This window comes from Phragmites australis, chromosome 5 (assembly GCF_958298935.1).
Source record: "Phragmites australis chromosome 5, lpPhrAust1.1, whole genome shotgun sequence".
NCBI lineage: Eukaryota > Viridiplantae > Streptophyta > Magnoliopsida > Poales > Poaceae > Phragmites > Phragmites australis.
This window is the reverse complement of record NC_084925.1, coordinates 36,192,395-36,213,528: the sequence shown is the minus strand read 5'-3', so window position 1 is coordinate 36,213,528 and position 21,134 is coordinate 36,192,395. Positions and strand designations below refer to the sequence as shown.

General features: G+C 44.7%; 1 protein-coding gene across 1 annotated transcript; it reads left to right on the top strand.

Annotated features, from left to right (window-relative positions):
* Positions 1 to 9,613: 9,613 nt before the first annotated feature.
* Positions 9,614 to 12,998, top strand: LOC133919452 (cationic amino acid transporter 9, chloroplastic-like). The gene is made up of 8 exons (XM_062363842.1): positions 9,614 to 9,992; positions 10,233 to 10,642; positions 10,839 to 11,015; positions 11,193 to 11,417; positions 11,522 to 11,698; positions 11,798 to 12,034; positions 12,286 to 12,381; positions 12,535 to 12,998. Exons 1-8 carry the CDS (start codon positions 9,638 to 9,640, stop codon positions 12,679 to 12,681), a joined length of 1,824 nt encoding a protein of 607 aa, XP_062219826.1. The 5' UTR covers positions 9,614 to 9,637; the 3' UTR covers positions 12,682 to 12,998.
* Positions 12,999 to 21,134: the final 8,136 nt, after the last annotated feature.

Genomic DNA, 21,134 nt, shown 5'->3' with positions numbered 1-21,134 from the left:
TGGCCTCCCCTTTGAGGACAATCAGCAGGCCAGTAGAGCAAAAAATCTGAGACTTCTCCATAATTCATTGAATAAAAGCTAAAATTTTGGGTAGCAAAACCAAACATTTGAATCTTCCTAGCTTGTCCAGATCCAGTGGCACAATCAACTATCGTATGGTCAGATTACTCACACTTGCAGCACACTGGTTCATTGGTGTAGTTCACCTGATGGTGTCCTTCAATTTGACACCTGAAGCACCGGATCTTCTCAACATGTTTGATAGGTTTATCTTGCTTACATTTGTGATTTGGACGGGATGTTCCCTATTGAAGCTGTCCACTTCCCTGTCATTCTCTAGACGATCCATCATGTCTATTCTCCTGTCTATCGTGGTGGCCTCCATGGCCCATGTCAGATTTGGGTTTGCTGCCACCAAAGTCGCGTCCCCCATGGCCAGACGTTGTTCTTGTGTTTCCGAAACCCCCACCCCAGCCTCCATGGCCACGACAAGGGGGATCTACTCTTGGTGGTAATCGAGACCCCCCATGGTCATGTTGAGCGCCCATGCTCCATTGCAACTTGTGTCTCAGATCCTTCTCTCGCTGTATATCTCCCCTAAGAAGGTCGTCTTGTTCCCCCAATCTTCGTCTTGTCGTCGCTTGCCCCATGACTTCCCTGGATCTTGCTCAGACCACCTCGCCATGGATCCTAGCTTTTGGGATCCAAATCCAAGGGTGCAGTGTTGGAAGGTAAGAGTGGGCGTATATCATCCTTCTCATCCTTTTGGTATCCAAGAATGGCTCTGACGGCATAGTACTAGCATCACACATTATCTTGAATGGCAAAGTCCAATATGACGACTGAATGATAGGTGTGGAGATGAGGGATTCCTTTAGAGTATGGAAAGCTTGGAGTCATTCTTTATCAAATTCAAACTTGGCATCTTTTTGTAATAGCCTTGTCAAAGGTTTAGTGATTTGAGAAAAATCTTTGATGAATCTTCTGTAGAATTCAGGATGGCCAAGAAAACTTCTCAATGAATTAACATTAGTGGGTGGCAGCAACTTCTCATTTGTTTCAATTTTAGCTTTGGCTACTTCTATCCCTCTCTCAAGAACTGCGTGACCGAGCACAAGTCCTTCTCTTAACATGAAGTCACATTTTCCTAGTTTTGAGCAAGATCCATTTCTCCACACCTATGTGGTACCTTCTCTAAGTTTGCCAGACATGCATCAAAGCTTGTACCATAGACAGAGAAATTATTCATAAATGCATCAAAGCTCCTATCAAGGGCTAAGTTGAAATGAAGGAGAAGATGAGAGGAGAGATAAAACTGTCTATGATCTTATAGTTTGTGTAACACCCTGAATTTTAGCATGTAAAAATATAGCAAAATTCGCTCTAAATTAAAACTTTTTCTAATTATTAAGCTAGTATAAAATCAAGGAAGTATATATTTGATATGTATATACTTGTATGTATATATTCAAATATATTATTTTGGCTAAGTATTCCAAAGATCACTAAGTTAGTTCTAAATTAACCATTGCATAAATTGAGCATATGCATTTTGGTTTATTGTTCTTATGGTTCTTTGTGTGGCGATTCAAGTGTTGTATGCTTCTCAGTTCGAATCTATTCTAGTTTTTCTCGGTAATTTTCTAATCCAAATCAATTCGTAAAGATCGATCTTTCAATCCAACTCAAATCTATAATTCAATTATTCAATTGAGTTATCCCCATTTAATTTTGTTCGACTCGAACTGAATGTCTCTCAAATTCGAATCTCAATATTTATTCTTATCAGCTCAAATACAAATTGAATTCAATTCCTTTGAATTCAAGCCTCTCTCAAATACCGAGGTTTCCAGTTCAAACCTTTCTCCTAATTCAAATACCCTTATTGAATTAATGCCCAACTCAGATTCAAATACAATTCGAATCATTCGAGTTATAGTCCAATTCAATTTCTCAATTCATTGATTTATCCAAATTCCATTTCCATTCCAAGTCATTCTTTTGAATCATCACCGATTTTATATTCGAATGCATTCGTTTGAATCTTTGCAAATACAATTACAATTCATATACATACAAATTGTCACACATTTCAATTACAACAACATGCAATTCAAATACACAAATATCTCTTTCTCTCATCTCACTGTTGTCTCTCTCTCATCTCTCCTTCTCTCTCAGCCCATCCCTCGTCCTCTCTCTGTTCATCTGCGCCAGCCAAACCAGCCGCCTGTTTTCTCTAGCGTTCACACCTCTCCCATGCCTCTCTCTGTTCTCTCCTCTCTCTGCGCACACCGACCAAATCAACAGCCCATGCTCTGCACCGGCCTGCTTCCTGATCTCCACCGAGCAGCAAAAGCCAATCGGCCAAGCTCATCCTCCTCTCAAGCCTTCTCATGCAAGCAACCGACCACCACAAGCATACATACACCACACAGCAGCACATCTCTGCACCTGCACACACATGCATACGCACAGCGCAGCAGCAACAGCAGCTCGTCCTGCGCGCCGTCCTGGCCGCCGTCGTGCCGTCCTGCCGCTGGCTCACGTCATCGTCAGCGCGCCATCCACACGGTGAGCCTCTCCCTCTGCTCCTCCTCCCACGCCGTCGCGCCGCCGCCCCGACCTTCTCTCCGTGCCGCCGGCTCACACCGCCGTGCTGCACCCCGTCGCTCGCGCGTGCCGTCTTCGTGCCGTCGTGTCGCCTCGTCGCCGTGAGCCCCAACTGTCTCCGGTGAGCACCTCCTCTCTTCGCCCTGCTCCTCTCACCGAGCCGCCTCCATCTCCACCATGCTGATAGCAGCTCGGCCGTGCGCACCACGAGCATGTCGTCTCGTGCGCGCCGCGTATTGCCACCATCTGCGCCTCCGAGCCGTTCCTCGCGTGCCTCCCCAGCGTAGCCGCCCGCGCGCGTCGCTGCTCAGCCAAGGAGCCCGCCGGCCTCCACTTCTTCTCTCTCGGCCGCGCCGCGTTGCTAGCCTGCACCACCGCGTGCGCCGTTTCGCCTCCGGCCTCCTCTCTTCCTCCCACGGTCGCGCCACGCGCGCTGCCTCGCCGCGCCCAGCCGCGTCGCGCTGCGCACAGCCGCTGCCCGCGTGCGTCGTGCCGCCTCCTGCCTCGCCAACCCGCGCCTCCCGCCGCGCCGCGCATCCCGCGCCGCCCTGCGCCGCAGCTGGTCCACACGCCGCTCCCTCCGGCGTCACCGCCTCTCTTCTCCCGGCGCGCCGCCCCTCTCTCTCCATTCTGCGGTGAGTCTCACGCCCGCACAAGCCAAAGCCCGGCCGGCCTTATCCATTGCTCAAGCCGGCGTGTCCACACGTCCGGTCCACGGTGGACCACAGACCCGCGCCCAACATCGGCCCACGGACCATGAACCTATTCCACCCGATCCGGTCCACGGTGCACCTCCCTCACAACCCACTCCGGTTCACAGATCCATAGACCCAGTCCGCGAAATAGTGCTCCCTCTCTTTTTTTCCAGGAATTATCCTTTTAGGTAAATCTTCCGACGTCCGTAATTCATCCGTTTCAACTCCGATTTCAGCGATTCTTTCGCCAATGTTCCTCTAAAATCATAATCTACCTCCATGCCAAATCTTGTAAGTTTTGGAGTTCGTTTATTTTCTCATCCGGTATTTAATTCGTGTCGTCGTGTTTAATCTAGATTTAGATTTTCTTCTTTAATAAATAAAGTCGAGTTTAGATAATTCCATAAATGTGTTTGAGATATAATCATATTTAAGTTGCTTATATTAATCTCGCTTAAGTGTAGGTTAATCATCATATGAGTTAAAGGGTAGGTTTTAGATTAATCTTTTAATCAATGTTGCAATGTATTGTTATTTCATGTGATATTTCATGTGATGGCTTACAATTAATCTTAGCTCAATTAAGGTAATCAATTAACTCGTGTAAATGATAGATAAATAGATATTAGTCATTAGAATGTGATAGAATAATTTACACATTAATAGTTAATTAATTGAATAACCTTTTGATAATTAATTAATTAGATTCAAAGGATAGATTAACCTAATTAATTAATTGCTTGTATGCTTTTATGATAGCATTAGAGTATAACTTAATTAGTGCGGTAATTAAACAACACTAGGTAATTAAGGTTAGTTGCTAAACGACATGTTTTAGTGCTATAGATTAGAGTGTTTAATCTTTACACTTAACACTTATAATCGTTTAGAATTATACTTATGTATATATGTATACATGCTCGTATACATATAAACGTAAGTATTACAATATATTCATGCCTGTACACGTGCACTCACCTACACGTAGAATCTCTAGCTGTCGTCCTTCGATAGTTAATCTAATAAGAGTTTACCTAGTTAATCGTGATTTGTTCAGGTTTTCTCTTAAGTTGATAAAATAACTAGGTTATCAGCCTAGTCTAGCTTCGCTAGATTATTCCGTTATTCTCTGTGTATTAGTTTCGTATTGGTTAGAGTTGCTGATCGTCTTCCGCTAGGTTTAGCTTTTGTCGTTTTCTCCGTTGTTCTCCTTCCGCTTTGGTATTTCATTGGTTTTGTTTTGGTGTTCAATTGCTTAGTCGTTGTGCGCTTTTTATCGTTAATCTGCGTAGGCTCGAAGTCGAGGTTCTAAGCAAGAACGCGAGAAAGGAACTGAAGGCAAGGTCCAACGATGAAGAAGAATCCCGGGAAACTCAAGATACAAGACCAATCGTGAATTGACTCTTCAAGAAGGCAAGTCCTATTTCCTTGATCATATTGAACCTATGTTTTCGAATAATATACATGATCAACTAAAATCGGACTTATTATCACATGTGCTATATATTGCATTTCCTTCAAACTACTTGTAGTAGTTAACCCTATCAACACTGCCATGCCATACATGTCATCATCCAGAATACATATCACCCTAGGAATACCTGTTGTTAAATATATTAACGATGGACGACGTCTTGATATCTAGCATGCTTAGGATTGAATACATCTCCTCTGAGATGTCGCTTTTAAAATACGTCTCCTCGGAGATATTGCTTTTAAAACACTTCTCTTAGAGACCAATTTGCTATTATCAACAATAACTCATATACCATGATTCCTTGATGGTTGTGAATTCCGTGATGGTCGAGAAATCCTTGATGTCATGTGGGACATGGAAGGTGATGTGTAAAAATGGGTGAAAACTGTTTTGGCGCGGGCAGGTAGAGTGATCCTCCGGGGAGGATGCTCATGGGGGCTTGAGTTACATGATGGTATTCATTGCCCATGAAGATGCCTAGCCCGGCCGCTTAAGGACCGAGTCTTGCGCCGTCATGCTTAGTCACCCCGTGCAACCATGCGTCCTGTATGGGCAGGACTTGATTTTCCTTCACTAGACTGAGTTGGGCATCATACCAGGAGGCTGAGAGCAACGAGCAGCCAGGGGTCTATCTGTCCCGCTGTTTGGAGGTTCAGGGACCGGCTTAGGCTTAAAAATGGAGGCTGGCCTTCGGAACATGCAGCTCTGGAACTTGGCGTGTCTCGTGGAAAAGCCCGGCAGGAAAGGTGTTTGGAGAGTCTCGGTATGATTCGCTCCTCCGCTTGCAACGGTTGGAGGCTGAGCATATCGTATGGGTAAAGCTGTACAACCTCTGCAGAGTGTAAACCTATTCGAATAGCCGTGTCCACGGTCATGGACATGCAAAGCATTGACCTCACTTGAATAGACTCCGGGTGCGTGCGTCTTGATGTGTGAGTGTGTGGACTAGATGTCCGTGTGATGTGGTTCCTGGCTCGATCCGCCAGAAGCTGTGTGGTACTAGAGGTACACCAGATGTGATAAAAGGGACTGCGGAGTGAGGTATAGCCCCTCCCAGGACTGAAAACCCCCAGATGCAACTTGTTACCTTGGTTTTGGTTTTTAAAACTATTTCAACAGCTTTGCTACCAGGTCATCTTCTAATACGTTGGGGACTCGAGGTGATACTCAGTACCAACAGAAGATGCCTGCCTTTGTTTTCAAAAGCTTTGTTACATTTATTTCAAAAAGGTTAACGGTGGAGAATATAACTGGATATCTGCATAAAACCTGCTTTACGCTTAAAACTATGCCGTAAAGCCTTATCCTTGAAATATTTATTATGCATCTATCAACCCCTTTGAAGTAGTATAGGACTTGTTGAGTACCTTCCGTACTCAGTCTTGTTGCTTTCAGATTGTTGAGTTGGAGATCAACCTCAACCCAGATGAAGTCGAAGAGAAGAAGTCTAAGGTCGCGTCCGCACCCGAGTTGCCTGTGGCATTGGGTTGCATCGTCGTTTCGCTCCGCTGCGCTGTAGGCTCTTCTGCCTGGCTGGTCTGCTGTGGATTCCTGTCCATCGGACCATCTTTTCTCTTTTCAGGTATTTATTTTACTTATTTGTATTCGAAGTATGTATTTGATATCATTCTGTTGAATTCTGTGCGTATCAGCTACTTGATCCAGGGACTGATACAGAAGGCACAGGGGAACCCGGGTTCGGGGTCCTGACAGTTTGTGTGTTAAGTATTCAACTGGTCCAATTCCTTGATGTTTTTAGACATTTAGATTTAGTTTAATATTTATAATTAGGGCTAAATCTCGTCGAAAGCCCTATTGCCACTGAGGTTTAAGTTGCAAAGTTTTTTTAGACTGCACATAGTATAGATGTAATCGTTTTTTGGGTTCCTAAGTACAAATCCTAGAATGTGATGTACTAGAAAGTTTTAGACGAATTGATTATCTTCTCATAGAGTGATCAAACTATAAATTTGGGTAATATGTTGGGAGCTATTGAATTTTGAAATCTGGCTATTCGCATAATAGCAAAAAGATCATGCATTTACTTTGTGGCTCTATTTAACCATAGTAAACTCTAGAATTAAATTTTGTAGTGGATACTAAAGTTGTAGAAAATTCTGATTATATGTTTTTAATGTACTGATTTGTTGCTTTTTCTATTTTGTAAAAATATATATGAAAATAACAAGGATATTGTGCTGCAGTGGGCATATAAGTGTCGTGGGTTGTTTTGTGTTGCAATTTAGTTTAATATTCATAATACTTTCCAACTAGAAAAGATGGGATGTTAAATATATTAGTTTATGAACATACTTTTTCTCCTATCACTACATTTATTGGGTGCAAGATTTATATTTTATAGAATATGGACAACAAGTTAATGATATTGTTGATATAGTTTAGACTCTTAATTCATATTTGTCTCATATCTCTTGTCACAAATATATTTGTGTTTTGTTTAAAGTGTGGTGTAGTGATTATAGTAGCACCTCGGGTGCCTGTGAAGGTCCGAGGTGTTACAACAAAGAAGAAGAAGAACCTCCTCCACATGATACTAGGCAATGCGAAGTTCAGAAAAGATCCATATACACGATGCTCGGCTGCCTCGGAGACATGGAGAACTGCATGCAGTCTCTTGATTGCTCCCCCATGTTTCCCTGCATTTGTTGCAACATATTGAGTTACTACTATTTGTTTCTATCAAAAACTCTAGATGCGTTATCGATGTGACCATATGGTATGAGCGTGATTTAAGCCCTTATGGTAGAGGTGAACTTGATGCGTTATCAATGTGACCATATGGTATGAGCGTGTTTTAAGCCCTTATGGTAGAGGTGAACTTGATGCCTAGTTTGAGCACCCTCTTGTACGTGACATTCTTGAGCACGATGTTGTACGAGCGGGCTTCATTTGATAATATATCCGAAATGATCATTATTTGATCATATGTCCCACATGGACAACTTTATAACAAAGTTTATCTTTCACCTCTCTTACCCAATACGAAATTTTGTTACAAACTAGTCCATATGAGACAAAGGATGAAAAGGTGATCAACTTCGGACATATTATCAAATGTTGATCAACTTTGGAGCATATAATCAATTTTCCTTTTGCACATGTGATTTCAAGTTCATTGTTCAGTACCTCATATCACCGACAGAGGTGTCTTCAGATAACTTATCCCTCTCCATGATCGTCAGTTTGACCTTCACGAGCTCTTTGCATTCAGCATTTCAGAGCGGGAATTTGAACTTTTTGTTCCACCAAATCTTTTTACCTTTACCTAGAGGAAACTATCAATGGCAAAATTGTGATTCTATTAGAAGTATTGCTTAGCCATTGTATGACTATACATTCAAATTTCTTTTGATGAGTTATATGCTTGAATTTAGAACGCACATGGTGTGTGATTGCTGGTCATGATTTGGTTGGCACACTCAATGTCACCTAGTGTCCTTTCAATCTTGCAAAACAGAAAAACTGCACGATGAGCTTCCTCTTAATGTGCTTTGAAATTAAAATTTTTTGAAGCAGGATCGTTGCTATAGATGTCGTAGATGATGAGAATGTTTTAGGCCCTCGACGCTGACCAATAGAAGTTCCAAAACGCCGTCCCTAGTCTCCATTGTGGAAGGGCTTGAGAACAGAATGGAAGCAAGCAACATATATAAGACGCCTGTGAGAATTACTCATAAATGTTGCAGGGAGCCCTTAAACTCTTAAGAGTAATCAAACGCACTCAAGTACATTGAGGGGAAACTCCAAGCCCTTAATTAATGCACAACAATGCTTTTCGCTTAAGAGTACATGAGGAGTTTCAGCAATGCATTGAGAGAAACGCCAAACCCTTAATGCAAATCAAATTTTCTTAACCCCATTCTTACATGTGCTGACTTCTATTTTCGAAATGGGGAATACTTTATGTACAATTTAGAACCATCGTATAGCTATGTGATCTACCATCAAATATTCTAGGCCCTTTGATCCCTAGGTTGCGCAAGAATTGAACATGAAAAGTTTGGAGGGATTTGCATATTTGACGTGCCTTGATTTCAATTTTGCACCTTTACCAATAACAAGAATATAATTGCATATTTGCAACTAGAACTGCTGATGATCTATCAAGCATGGCTGCCACTGGACTAGGTTGTTTGGTTCGGTGCCCATAAAAATCTTACCAAATTTTAGCACGCCCACGAGATTTGGCCATTTAGTTGTTTCCAACTTTTGGCTTGCCCACCGGAATTTGGCGTTGCCAATGTAAAGTAAAAAACCAGCGCCGGGTGAGCAAAACCCTCACCCCGAATTGGAAGAAGCACAAGAGGATTTTGGTTTGGAGGTGGCAGCAGCTCAGTGGTTGCACTTAGTCCAAGGGCTAAAGCCCATTGGACCACGCACTACTAGTTGTCTGTCCCAATTGAGCTCACAAAAATCATATTTGGGCTTGTCAATTGTCCTGAACTAATAGAATAATTTTTTATTTTATATTTCGAAAATAAAAAATTGTAAAAATAGACGTATCTTTGAAAAATTACAGAACTAACATACTGTCACTTTTTCAACGGACGATAGGTTAAAAAACATATCGCACTTCCAACAAGTGACATGCTTAAAAATAAAAAAAATATTACACTCTAATACTTTAAAATTCAAAATACTATCAAAATAATTACGAAAATTCTAAAAAATTTGGTAGTGTAGAGAATACTAGATCAAACTCTAAAAAAGTTTTTACTCTGCACAGACCACAGGTCACAGCCCAACAATGGGCCATTTCAGCCCATGAGCCCAACCGCAATACCGGGTTCTTCCCGATCAACCCCGGCGTGCGGCGGGGCCACGCCTCCGCATGACGCACGAGCCGACGTCACTCCTCCCGGTCTGGGCGCGGACGCCAACGACGCGAAGGCCCAAGACCCGACGCCACCCGCTCCCCACTGCCGCAGCCGTAGGCACCATGGAGGAAGACCACCACCACAGGCCCTCCTCCTCGTCCTCGCCCGGCAGCCGCCGCTTCCTCTCCGGCCTCTGCGCCGCGGCGCTCCGCCGCAAACCCCTCGGCGCCCACTCCTCCGCCGCCGCCTCCGGCGAGGGCCTCGTGCGGCATCTCGGCGTCCTAGAGCTCGTACTGCTCGGGATCGGGGCGTCCATCGGCGCCGGCATCTTCGTCGTCACCGGCACCGTCGCCCGCGACGCCGGCCCAGGTTAATCCGACAGCCTCATACGGCTCCTCCTCTCAGTTGAATCGATGTTAGAAACTACTACTGCTCCTCTTCCACTTAGAGATTAGCGTTAATATAATTTGTAGTGAAGCATTAGGGAATTGCTCAATTGTTTGGCCCCTTCAAATGCTTCAATTGAGACGTCGCGCTATTTGCTCATGTAGCGTTTTCCCCTTTGTTTCGTTTCTGCTGAACTGAAACTAATACGAGTGGTTGAAACAGGCGTTACGATCAGTTTTGTTCTTGCTGGAGCTGCATGTGTGCTCAATGCCTTGTGTTATGCTGAACTCGCATCACGTTTCCCAGCTGTTGTTGGGGGAGCGTACTTGTACACGTATGCGGCGTTTAATGAGCTCACGGCCTTCTTGGTTTTCACTCAGTTGATGCTGGATTACCATATCGGGGCAGCAAGCATTGCCCGTAGCCTAGCAAGCTATTTTATCCAGTTCTTGGAGCTGGTTCCGTTCTTGAAGGGCCATATTCCAAGCTGGATAGGGCATGGGGAAGAGTTTTTTGGCGGTGTTGTATCAATTAATATATTGGCCCCAATTCTTCTCATCATCTTAACTGCAATTCTCTGCTATGGTGTCAAAGAATCATCAGCGGTGAACACGTTTATGACCACATTGAAGGTAAGACTGCTTATTAGGTGTTTTTCCGATAACATTGTTATTAGGTGTTCTATGATAAGAGTTTTTATGCTTGCACAGATGGCAATGGTTTTCACTATTAGGTTTTCTAAGTTTTTCATGATTTAGCTTTCATGTTTGGGAGGGTTTTTTCACTGTTTCGGACTGATGCAATGATGCACCTGTTTCCATAATGCAGATAGTCATTGTCATAGTCATTGTATTTGCCGGTGTGTTTGAGGTGGATGTATCAAACTGGTCACCATTTATGCCAAATGGTTTCAAAGCTGTAGTCACTGGAGCTACAGTAGTCTTTTTTGCATATGTTGGATTTGATGCAGTTGCTAATTCTGCCGAGGAAGCCAAAAGGCCACAGGTAATGTGGTAACTTCACATATTTATTACCTTGTCTTTTTGTGGCCATATTCTGTTTGCTTCATGGATACGACAGTATTCAGTTTCCATTCTTTTCACATAATTTATAGATTACGTCATTACGATAGTGCAAAATGCATTCTATCTTTTCTTTCTGCTCATAAATCAATTTTTTCAGAGGGACTTGCCCATCGGTATCCTAGGAAGCCTTCTAGCATGTGTGTTACTATATGTTGCTGTATGCTTGGTCATTACTGGAATGGTGCCATATACATTACTTGGTGAAGATGCTCCTTTGGCTGAGGCTTTTGCTGCTAAGGGGCTGAAATTTGTTACTGTATTGATCAGCATTGGAGCTGTTGCTGGACTTACTACAACACTTCTTGTTGGCCTGTATGTTCAGGTATTCATTCTAACTTGATTATGTATCGCTGATCAGACTGATTGGTTTTCCTCAATCAAATTGATCTACTTGTTGAACATTACCTTCTTCTGAATTGTAAACAGTCACGTTTGTATCTTGGGCTTGGAAGGGATGGGCTACTACCTTCAGTATTTGCTAAAGTGCACCCAACACGGCATACTCCTCTGCACTCTCAGATCTGGGTTGGTTGTGTTGCAGCAGTCATGGCAGGTCTCTTTAATGTGCATATGCTCTCTCATATTCTTTCCGTTGGCACTCTGGTACGAAAACTTCAGTAAATATTTCCAACTACAAGATCTCATTCTCATCATTCAGCAGTCGCATGTAACTACTAGTTTTTTCTTTCTTTCTGGGAGCAGACTGGTTATTCGGTTGTATCAGCTTGTGTGATCACGCTGAGATGGGATGACAAAGAAACTAGTCGTCGCTCCCTTGGAAGTATGTCAATATGGCAAGAGGGTGTTCTATGTCTTGTCATAGTTGCTCTTTGTGGTTTTGTAGCGGGACTTTGCTATCGGTTCAACTATTCTATTGCCTTTATGATAGTAGCTTTCCTGATAGCTGTTGCTGCCAGTTTTGCCCTCCAGTTTCGCCAGGTAAATTCTGTTTCTATCGGTCTTTCCCACTTATCAGATATTGCATACCCCCAATATAATCTCATATGAACCTGATGATCCATGGTTTCATGATCATTAATGGAGTGACTACATAAATCACACTATTTGTTTTGCTGTTTGAAACCATGGATAAAGATGTCATGTAAGTAAATGTTTAGATGCATGTATGTTCAGTTTCAACTTGTTGATACAGTTTTTTGTTCAAAATCTTGCCTGACATGCATTTCCAGGTCTATGGATCCGTGGATCCACCTCGCTTTTCTTGTCCTGGAGTTCCTATGGTTCCAATTGTCTCTGTTTTCTTCAACATGCTCCTGTTTGCTCAGGTTTGCACTTCTCTACTTGTTCGCTCTATTTGCTGGAATTCTTGGTTTAAAATTTCATTATGAAAATGTGTACTCCATCTATGGTGGTACCTTTATAACCTCTGTTTACTGCCGAATCCCCATGATTGATGGCAATATCACTTTATTTGGCAGCTACATGAAGAAGCGTGGTATAGATTTGTCATCCTTAGTCTCGTCGCTGTGGGAGTCTATGCCGGCTATGGTCAACACAACGCTGTTCCTTGGAGTTCGGACCACTCTGCTGTTGGTTACCATGGAGTTTCTTGTGAAGCTCCTTGAGCTATTGCAAGCCTTCGAGTTCATCTGAATACTGTGCCATAGCATCATCAGGGAAGCCGGGGCCTCGGAGGTTCTTCAAAAAAATATTGCTCAGAGCCCTGCACAGTGCATACTCTAGAGTTCCATACTGTACAAAGTGAATTTATCAGCCTGTAAAATAAGATGCTGTACACCATTCCATTCGCCGAGGACGATGCCAAGAGCATATACTTTTCCCCAAAAAGAAAACTAGGAACTGGGGAAGCATAATTTGTAGAAACTCATTGTCATGATGTCATCTATGACATATGCATATGTGCTGGAGAGTTCATATCTTACTTTTATTTTTATTTTTTTTTTAAAGGCACGGAGCTCATATCATAATTATGTTTTTCTTTTTGGAGGCGCCATCATCTTCCATCAAATGCTGTGCCGTCACGGCCTGGCGGCAGCTGCCTACCAATGCACAACGGGCGCCTACCTCTCACGAGTCACAAGTCTCTTCCACGACGGCTTCGACCGCGCCGCACCTGCCGCGGAACGCCCGGCCCCGACGAGGAAGCCGGCACGGCCTTGCATTCAATGGCTGGACGCACGGACACAGGCAGACAGAGCAGTGACGGCCATCATTGCAGCGGCACTTACTACACTAATTTTAACAACCAGCGAAGCAGGGCTCACTCTTAATGAATAGACAGCGCAGCGAGTCGTGCGAGGTAATCCACTCGGCTCCAGCTAGCCAGCGCTGACAGCCATTCCTACCACATGACCGCGCTCATGCGCGGCGCATCATTAACCCACACCCGACCCGGTGGCCGCACCTGCACCGGTGATCGGGCCGACCTTATAATTCCCTAAACCCTAAAAAAAAAAGAGACTCTTTTTGCTTTCTCTTTCTCTTTTCTTCTATTATTCTTTCTTTTTCGTGTGTAAAAATTGAGAGGGGAGAAGGAGAACTTGGGAGCTCTCACGTTCGCCTGGAGGGAAGGGCCTCGAGCCTCCTCTGTCCCATGATGGATCTAGAGGTAGGATTAGGGTCGGATCGAGTTGGCACGGCATGGCTTCTATATACCTTATACCGTCTCGTGTCGAGCAGACTCAGCCCGCTCAGCTCATCGGGTCGTGTCGTGCCAACATGGCAAGCTGACGACTAGATCCAAGGACGGTCCCTGGCACATCATGCCGCCGTCGTGTCGTACCGGTCCAGTCACAACCCTCGTATTTGTGAACTTGTATACAGTCGCTAATGCACGATTAGACACCGTCAAGGGTTCAATCTGGTTGTCACGATAAGCAAACATAATTGTTATGCTCGATAAATGGAGACACGCATAAACATAATTGGCAACAACCAGCAAACAAGCTTCCATCTGTTTGTGGACATATGTAGGACTCCCTTACCTTAATTGATCAGCGCCACAATGAGAGGCTTGGATAAAATGTTACGAGCCCAGTGACATACCGACTGTCGGTCACTTGTATTAGCTTGACCCATCGTCAATAAACAGTATGTTCCAATCACCAGCCAATAACTATACGAGAATCAGGCCCATTCGTACCGGACCGACCCAGACATAGCTCATTATTTGGGCCGGGTCAGGCCACCCACCGTGCCAAGACCCCGAACACAGCACAGCTCGCGTGTCTGTGTCGTACTGACCTAATCCAATTTTTCTCATGCCGTGCTATGCCATGGGCCATGCCAAATCGTCGTGCCATAGGCCGCTCTAATTCGGCCTGGCCCTAAGTCCCACCTCTAGATGGATCCGCCCCTGGTAGTAGCAGTAGCAGAGATACAGTTAAAATTGCTACCCGTTACACTGGTCACTACTAACTGCGAGGATGATCGATCATGATTCATGATTAAGGGGGTTTATTCCGAGTGTTTCAACACGCATCGAGCGATCATGATTCATGATTAAGGGAGTTTATTTCGAGTGTTACAACACGCACCAAGCCGAACTGGAGCGTGCATGTGCCGACAAGATCAGGCAGGCCTTACAGAGTTAAGAGAGGCCAATGCGGCCCTCGATTTGGAAGCTGGCTTCACCTGGGCAGCACTGGGACAAGCTTCTCGTTTGCGCTGAGATCGGGACCCACGGTATGGTCTCAGGCTGTGAATGAGATGCCGCATCTACAAGCTAAAATCCAAAATTAGACAACATACGCGATATATTTGCTGAAATAAATAACATATCATCATATTTACAACTTTAGCATTTGTATTTGACAGCTCATTTACCGAAAACTGACTTTTGGCACATCTTATGCCGAAAAAACACGAGTCTGACCATATTCGACACACAAGGTGCCGAATATGTCACTGTAGCCCATATTCAGCACCTCATATGCCGAAAATCAAGTGTATTCGACATATGAGGTGCCAATGCCATATTCGGTACACGAGGTGTCGAACATGGCTGGATCCATGTTTTTGGGGCGTACGGTGTACCAAAAGTTAGTTTTCGGTAAATGAGGTGTCAAATATGAATGCTAAAATTGTAAATACAATGATATGTTATCTATTTTGGCAAATACGGTCACGTATGTTGTCTAATTTTTTATTTTGCTCGTGTCTACCTGCTGAAAAATCAGTGTCTAGTACTGTTGTGTTGATCTCGAGCTAACTAACACTCTTTTCTTAAGAAAGTTTAACTCCACCACATGCCCTGATCGGGGGTGCCAAAATCAACTCGTGGTTTTGGTCCCCTGTGGGCTGTGGCCCAGCGCAGTATAAAAGGGGAGTCGGCCGTCTCATGCGAACCAACGATTGACTTAGATAGGTTTAGCCCTAACAAATCCTACTCGCCCGATTGATCTAGTGCTAGATGCTACGGGAAGGCCGACACCTCCCTTGGAGGACGACGACAGGCGATCTCCAGCACTCCATCATGACTTCAACGAGTTCCTTCACCACGCCAGCGTCCACTACGTCAACCTCATCATCAAGCCGGCGATCGACTACACCAAACCGACTGCATCCTCCACACCGATCAACCCTAGATGACATCTACGAACGTTGGTATGTCTACATGCTTCCACAATCAAGATGTGTTTGTTTTAGGGCTAATAGTGATCTAAGATGAACCTAAGTGCATTACAATGGTATCAAAGCTAAATTAGCTCCTAGTCAGACCTAATTAGACTTAATTAAGGCTTAGTCATGTTTAGATGATGCCAGTTTGTGAATACTTAGGCTCAGTCATGTTAATTAGCGGCAATTATGCCTAATTTTGCTTTGGTTCATGATTAATGTTGATGAACATCGTCCCATTTATGTTCAATTAGGTTCAGATTAATGTGAATTAGTCTCAAAGTAATGATGTTCTAGCACTTTATGCCTCGGATTAATGCAATTTCACACACACATGTTCATGAATTACGAGTTTAGGTTCGGATTATGTGTTTTTCATGTATGTTTGTGTGCTTGTGTGTTATTTTGGGACTCGGGGTTGAATTATTGGGCTTGGCCAGGGTCCTTTTGGTCTCAGGCAATAGCTAGAAGGAGGGGAATTTGGAGAAAACGAAAGAACCCTAATGAAAAACCTGAGGAAATTCCTCAAATTCCCAAATCCGAGCCCTTTCCCCCAATTCCGAAACCTTAAATCCGCAAATCCCCAAATTAGAACCCAAGAGAAAGCAAGAAAGGGGGGAGGACTTACGATTTTTTGCACTCTTCATCGCTATCACACCCGCCGGAGCCTCGTGCTCTTCTTCTCCGGCGGGATCTCCCCTCCTATCAAATGATCACATGTGGATCATCGGCTCGGATCTCCTCGCCTTGTCGTCATCTTCTTACGGGCGTTGTAGATCCATCGGAGTATGACTCTCTTTCACCGCACGTGCATGTCGCCTTCACGACACCTCCATAGATTGGCTTAACGGAGCTACGCGTGACCGTTGTCGCACGCGCGCGTCAACAAGCCAATTGTTGGCAGCATCTTCTTGCCTTCCTCCTCTTCTCTCTCGCCGGATCTAGCTCCGGCAACCCCTCACCTCTCATGGCGGCCGCCTCTCTCTCTCTCTCTCTCTCTCTCTCTCTCTCTCTCTCTCTCTCGTTGCAACCGCATTTTTTGAAGGGGAGGAGAAGGAATGGGGCTAGGGTTAGGGCAACCGGCATCGATCGGTGGGTTTTTGATCTGGCGAGAAGGACGGAGGACCGTCAGATCTGATCGGGCAACCGAGAGTTGTTGGGCTCGGGTGGTCGGGCTAGCAAGGTGATGTGGGCCAGGGCTCTCCTGGGCCAGCAGACGGTCGGTGGGTCTGCTAGGCCACGCTTGCGGGCCTAGCGCGTGTGAGATGCAATGGGCCGCCGCACTCAGGCACCAATATCGATGACCTCAGCCAAGGGATCCGCCTGGGCGAGAGAGCGAGACGGACCAGCAGAAGGCAGCCTTCTTTGAAAGGGTGTAAGCTTGATAGTTGTTGGCTCCAATCTTGCGAGCACCAACTTCGACCTCGCAAGCTCACCCGCGACAAATGTCGCCTCTAAAAGCACCATGGCAAGCAGATCCGGAGCCGGAGGCGACCCCGCCTCCACCAAGTCATCCAAGATCATTGACCCCTCCATCGATGAAGGAGGGAGTACACCATGGCCTCAGGGCCTGCCTATGTTACGGAGCAGAACACGAGACGGGATAGAGACGAATGGACTCTAGGCACTAAAGAAGGTAAGAAGGAAGGCGAGGGGGTGGATCGAAAGGTCATCAAACACTCATCCTTTAAAAGACCTCAGCGGCGCCCCAACCAGCGCGACATTCAAACCACTTGAAACTCGAGGGGGCACATAGAAGGAACCAAGAGTCCTTCAGGTCCAACGACAATCAATCTCTCTCTCTCTCTCTCTCTCTCTCTCTCTCTCTCTCTCTCTCTCTCTCTCTCTCTCTCTCTCTCTCTCTCTCTCTCTCTCTCTCTCTCTCTCTCGTACCCTCTTTTCTCTCTCAGGACACTTAAACCTCCTCACATGATGCAAAGTTCAGAGTTAAACTTTGAGGACTAACGGCGTCAACAACCACTCTTTGAGCAAACTACGTTTTCCCGGGACCCAAGTGGTGCGACCAGGCCAGACCACGCTCACGGGGAGGCTTAGGGGCTACTGTCGGTGTATTGAGTAAAGGGGTACCCTAGATAACGAGCCCCGCCGAGGACTTAACGACTAGAGGTGTATATTTCCCAAAAAAATGGTCAATCATGCGACCAGGATATGGCTCCAGCGACCAGTGTAACGCCTACGCGATCAGTCTCCATGCGCCATCGCATAAACTCACGACCATCCCCATTGATCGCAGGGCTAGATTTGACACAACATGTCCAAAGCATATTTATTGACATACACTCAAGTATTTTTCTTCCCCAAGCGTCAGCTCCAGTGGACAAAGTCATGGACGACGCAGAGGGGTATTGTCCTATCTCATAGCATTAAATGCTACGGGTGGAACGTTGCAGACCGGCACGACGGCGCACGACGGATGGGACTTCATCAGCAGCCTGACCAAGTAAGTGGATGGGGATGGCGCAGAAGGGCATTGTCCCGTCTTGTAGCATTGAATGTTGTGGAGTGGGACTTTGCAGGCTAGCACTACGGCACACAGCGACATGATATACAGAGCCTTCAGAGAAAATGGGCACGTCTTATCCTCCATAATGATGGTTTAGGTTAGATATTAGGATGAGCAGAGGTTTTCTGTTTAGACACATATGTAAGTTCTCCTCTTCCCTACTATATAAAGGGATGAGGGCCCCGTTTGTATGAGGCAGATAAAGTCTGGCAACCAGTTAGAACATCATATGTAATTAACTGAGATCCTCCATAATACACAGGACGTAGGGCTATTATCCTCCAGGAGGCCCGAATCTTTATATATCCCTGTGTCCCCAAGTTCACCGTCTACACACACATCTGGTTCCTGAAACACCGTTCACGCACCCACTGAGGTGCAACAATGTATGCTACAATATGCATAATAACAAGCTAAATGTGCAAGACATGCGAAATAATAGCAAACTTTGCGATCTAAACAACTTCAGAAATCTAACAGGAGGCTGGAGACTCCGGGTTGAACTCGAAACCTTCGGGTTATACTCCAGACGGGGGTTCTCTGCTGAATCTAAATCGAATTAACCTGGACCCTTCGGGTTAACCTGGACTATCCGGGTTGAGCAGATTATCCGGGTGAGGCTCTGAGCGAGGGTGCTCGGTTAAAAGAACTACGAATTACCTGGACCCTTCAGGTTTAACCCGGACTATCCAGGTTGGGCAGACTTGCACTTCTCGATGATCTGTCTCGGTTGATTTGACTCGTATGTTAAATATATCCTAAATAAACACATATAAACTATACAAAGGGTTCTATACTCAACTTGCGCCCAAAACCCTAACGATTTTTTTTAGCACAATTCATCGGGGTTTTCACTGGGCTACCCGGACTATCCGGCTTCTACCCGGACTATTCAGGGTTGTCCAGAGAGGTTGCTTCGAGGGGGAAAACTCAACCGATTTGATTTGCGAGCCTCTCCAAACCAAATGGAAACATGTTTAAGATAGTTCATAGAGTCTAGAACTCACTCACCAACTTAGCAACACGATTCCTAGAACAAAACTCATATGAATCCTCTCTTTTTGCTCCAAAGCTCAAGAACTCAAGAACTTCGCAAACTTAGCTCCAAACTCGAAATCGACCCACCAATTCACACAGTCTTGCTAAAGGAAGCCTAACAGACTTACCCACGGTGCTTGTGGAGGTTGGTGACCACCAGGTGATGAAGGAAACGAAGAAATCACCCGGGAAGAGGAGTCCAACCGTGGTTCCTCGTGCTTCAAGCAAAAATACCAAGAATGGCTCGAATCCTTCGGGAAAATGAAAATGAATTAGATGGATGAGGAGCTTAGGAGCTAGTGATCGCGTGAATACCACATGTCTACCTCGATTCGGCTTCTAGAGGGAGGAATCGAGAGAGAAAGAGAGAGAGCTTGAGAGAGAGAGAGTGAGCTCTCTCCTTGTCCAGTTGGAAATGGGAGGGAGTGAGAGCGAGCATGGTGGGAGTGAGGGAGTGGGTGGGAGCCGCTACCCCAAGAGGATATGGGGTTGTTGGCCACCTATGTGGCTCCACATGCTAGAGAAAGAAGCCTGTTTCAATTGCGAATTCATTTCTTTCGCTCTCGAATTTCATTCTCTCATCCGATTGACTTAAAACCAAGTGCTCTAATGCTCTAAAACAAAATTACTCAAAATTAAACCTAATGCTTATGAAGCATGATTAGGCTTCATTATGTAACTATGGCTTTGGGACGTGACAAATCACAACCTCAGAAAAAGCTAAGACATACTTGGCATCCGTGGGGGAACAATTTAAAGGCACCTCCAAGGTTTCTGTCAGTATATTGATTCAGAAGCTTCTCAACACTAAGTACAATTTTGGGTCTGACGGTAAAAGAGAACACATCATGATGATAACAGACATGGCTGCTAAACTCAAGGGCATGAACATACAAATATTTGAGGGTTTCTTGACCACTTCATTATGACATCTCTTTCTCTTGAGTTTACTCCTTTTAAGATAAACTACAACACTCAGAAGGAGAAGTGGAGTATAAGTGACTTGATCGCGATGTGCGTCCAAGAGGAAGAGAGGGTGAAGGCTGAAAGGAAAGACCTTGTGAATCAAGTTAGCAGCCCTAACAATAAAAGAAAAATTCAAGAGGATTTTAAGTCTAAGAAGATTTTGCATTTCTTTGCTAAGTACGATAGGGCAACGCAGAGGGTGCCCAAGGCACCTGCTCCTGTCTCTCAAGAACCTAAGGATGATGGATGCCATTTCTGCCACAAGAAGGACCACTGCCAAAAAGATTGTGTTGGTTTCCTGAAGTGGCTCATAAAAGAGGGTAATGGTTTAATATCATTCATTGATGAATCTCTTTATGGTGATTTTTTCCTTAATTCATGGTCGATTGACTCAAGTGCTACCGCGCATGTTACCAACTCCTTACAGGGATTTCTTACCGTGAGAACATTAGGAAGGGGGGAGCAAAGTCTTAGAGTGTCCAATGGAAATGAAGATGAAGTTGAGGCTATCGGATCCCTTCCATTAATTCTTGATAGTGGCTTCACTCTTAGACTGAATAGTGTAGTTTATGTTCCTTTCATGAGGAGGAATCTTATTTTAGTTTTGATGTAAGATGATGATAATTTTTATTGTAATTTTGGAGACAATAAATGCATTCTTAAGTTTAATTCAGATGTTATTGGCCTTTCCATTCGACAAGACAAACCTTATATGCTTCCTCTTAATGAATCTTCTGTGTCTATGAATGTCTGTGATGTAAGCCATAAGAGAAAGAGAAATACAATAAATGAGACTTCTTCGAAACTGTGGCATTGTCGTTTAGGCCACATTTCGAGAGGGGTAATGGAGCATCTCATTAAGGAAGAGATTCTTCAACCCTTAGACTTCTCCGACTCTGACCACTGCATAGA

Excerpts from the sequence above, each read along its gene's own strand:
- LOC133919452 (XM_062363842.1), top strand. The coding sequence starts at position 9,638 with ATGACGCACGAGCCGACGTCACTCCTCCCGGTCTGGGCGCGGACGCCA. Across the intron at positions 9,993-10,232 it reads CGCCCGCGACGCCGGCCCAG|GCGTTACGATCAGTTTTGTT; the intron begins GTTAATCCGACA and ends TGGTTGAAACAG. Across the intron at positions 12,035-12,285 it reads TTGCCCTCCAGTTTCGCCAG|GTCTATGGATCCGTGGATCC; the intron begins GTAAATTCTGTT and ends ATGCATTTCCAG.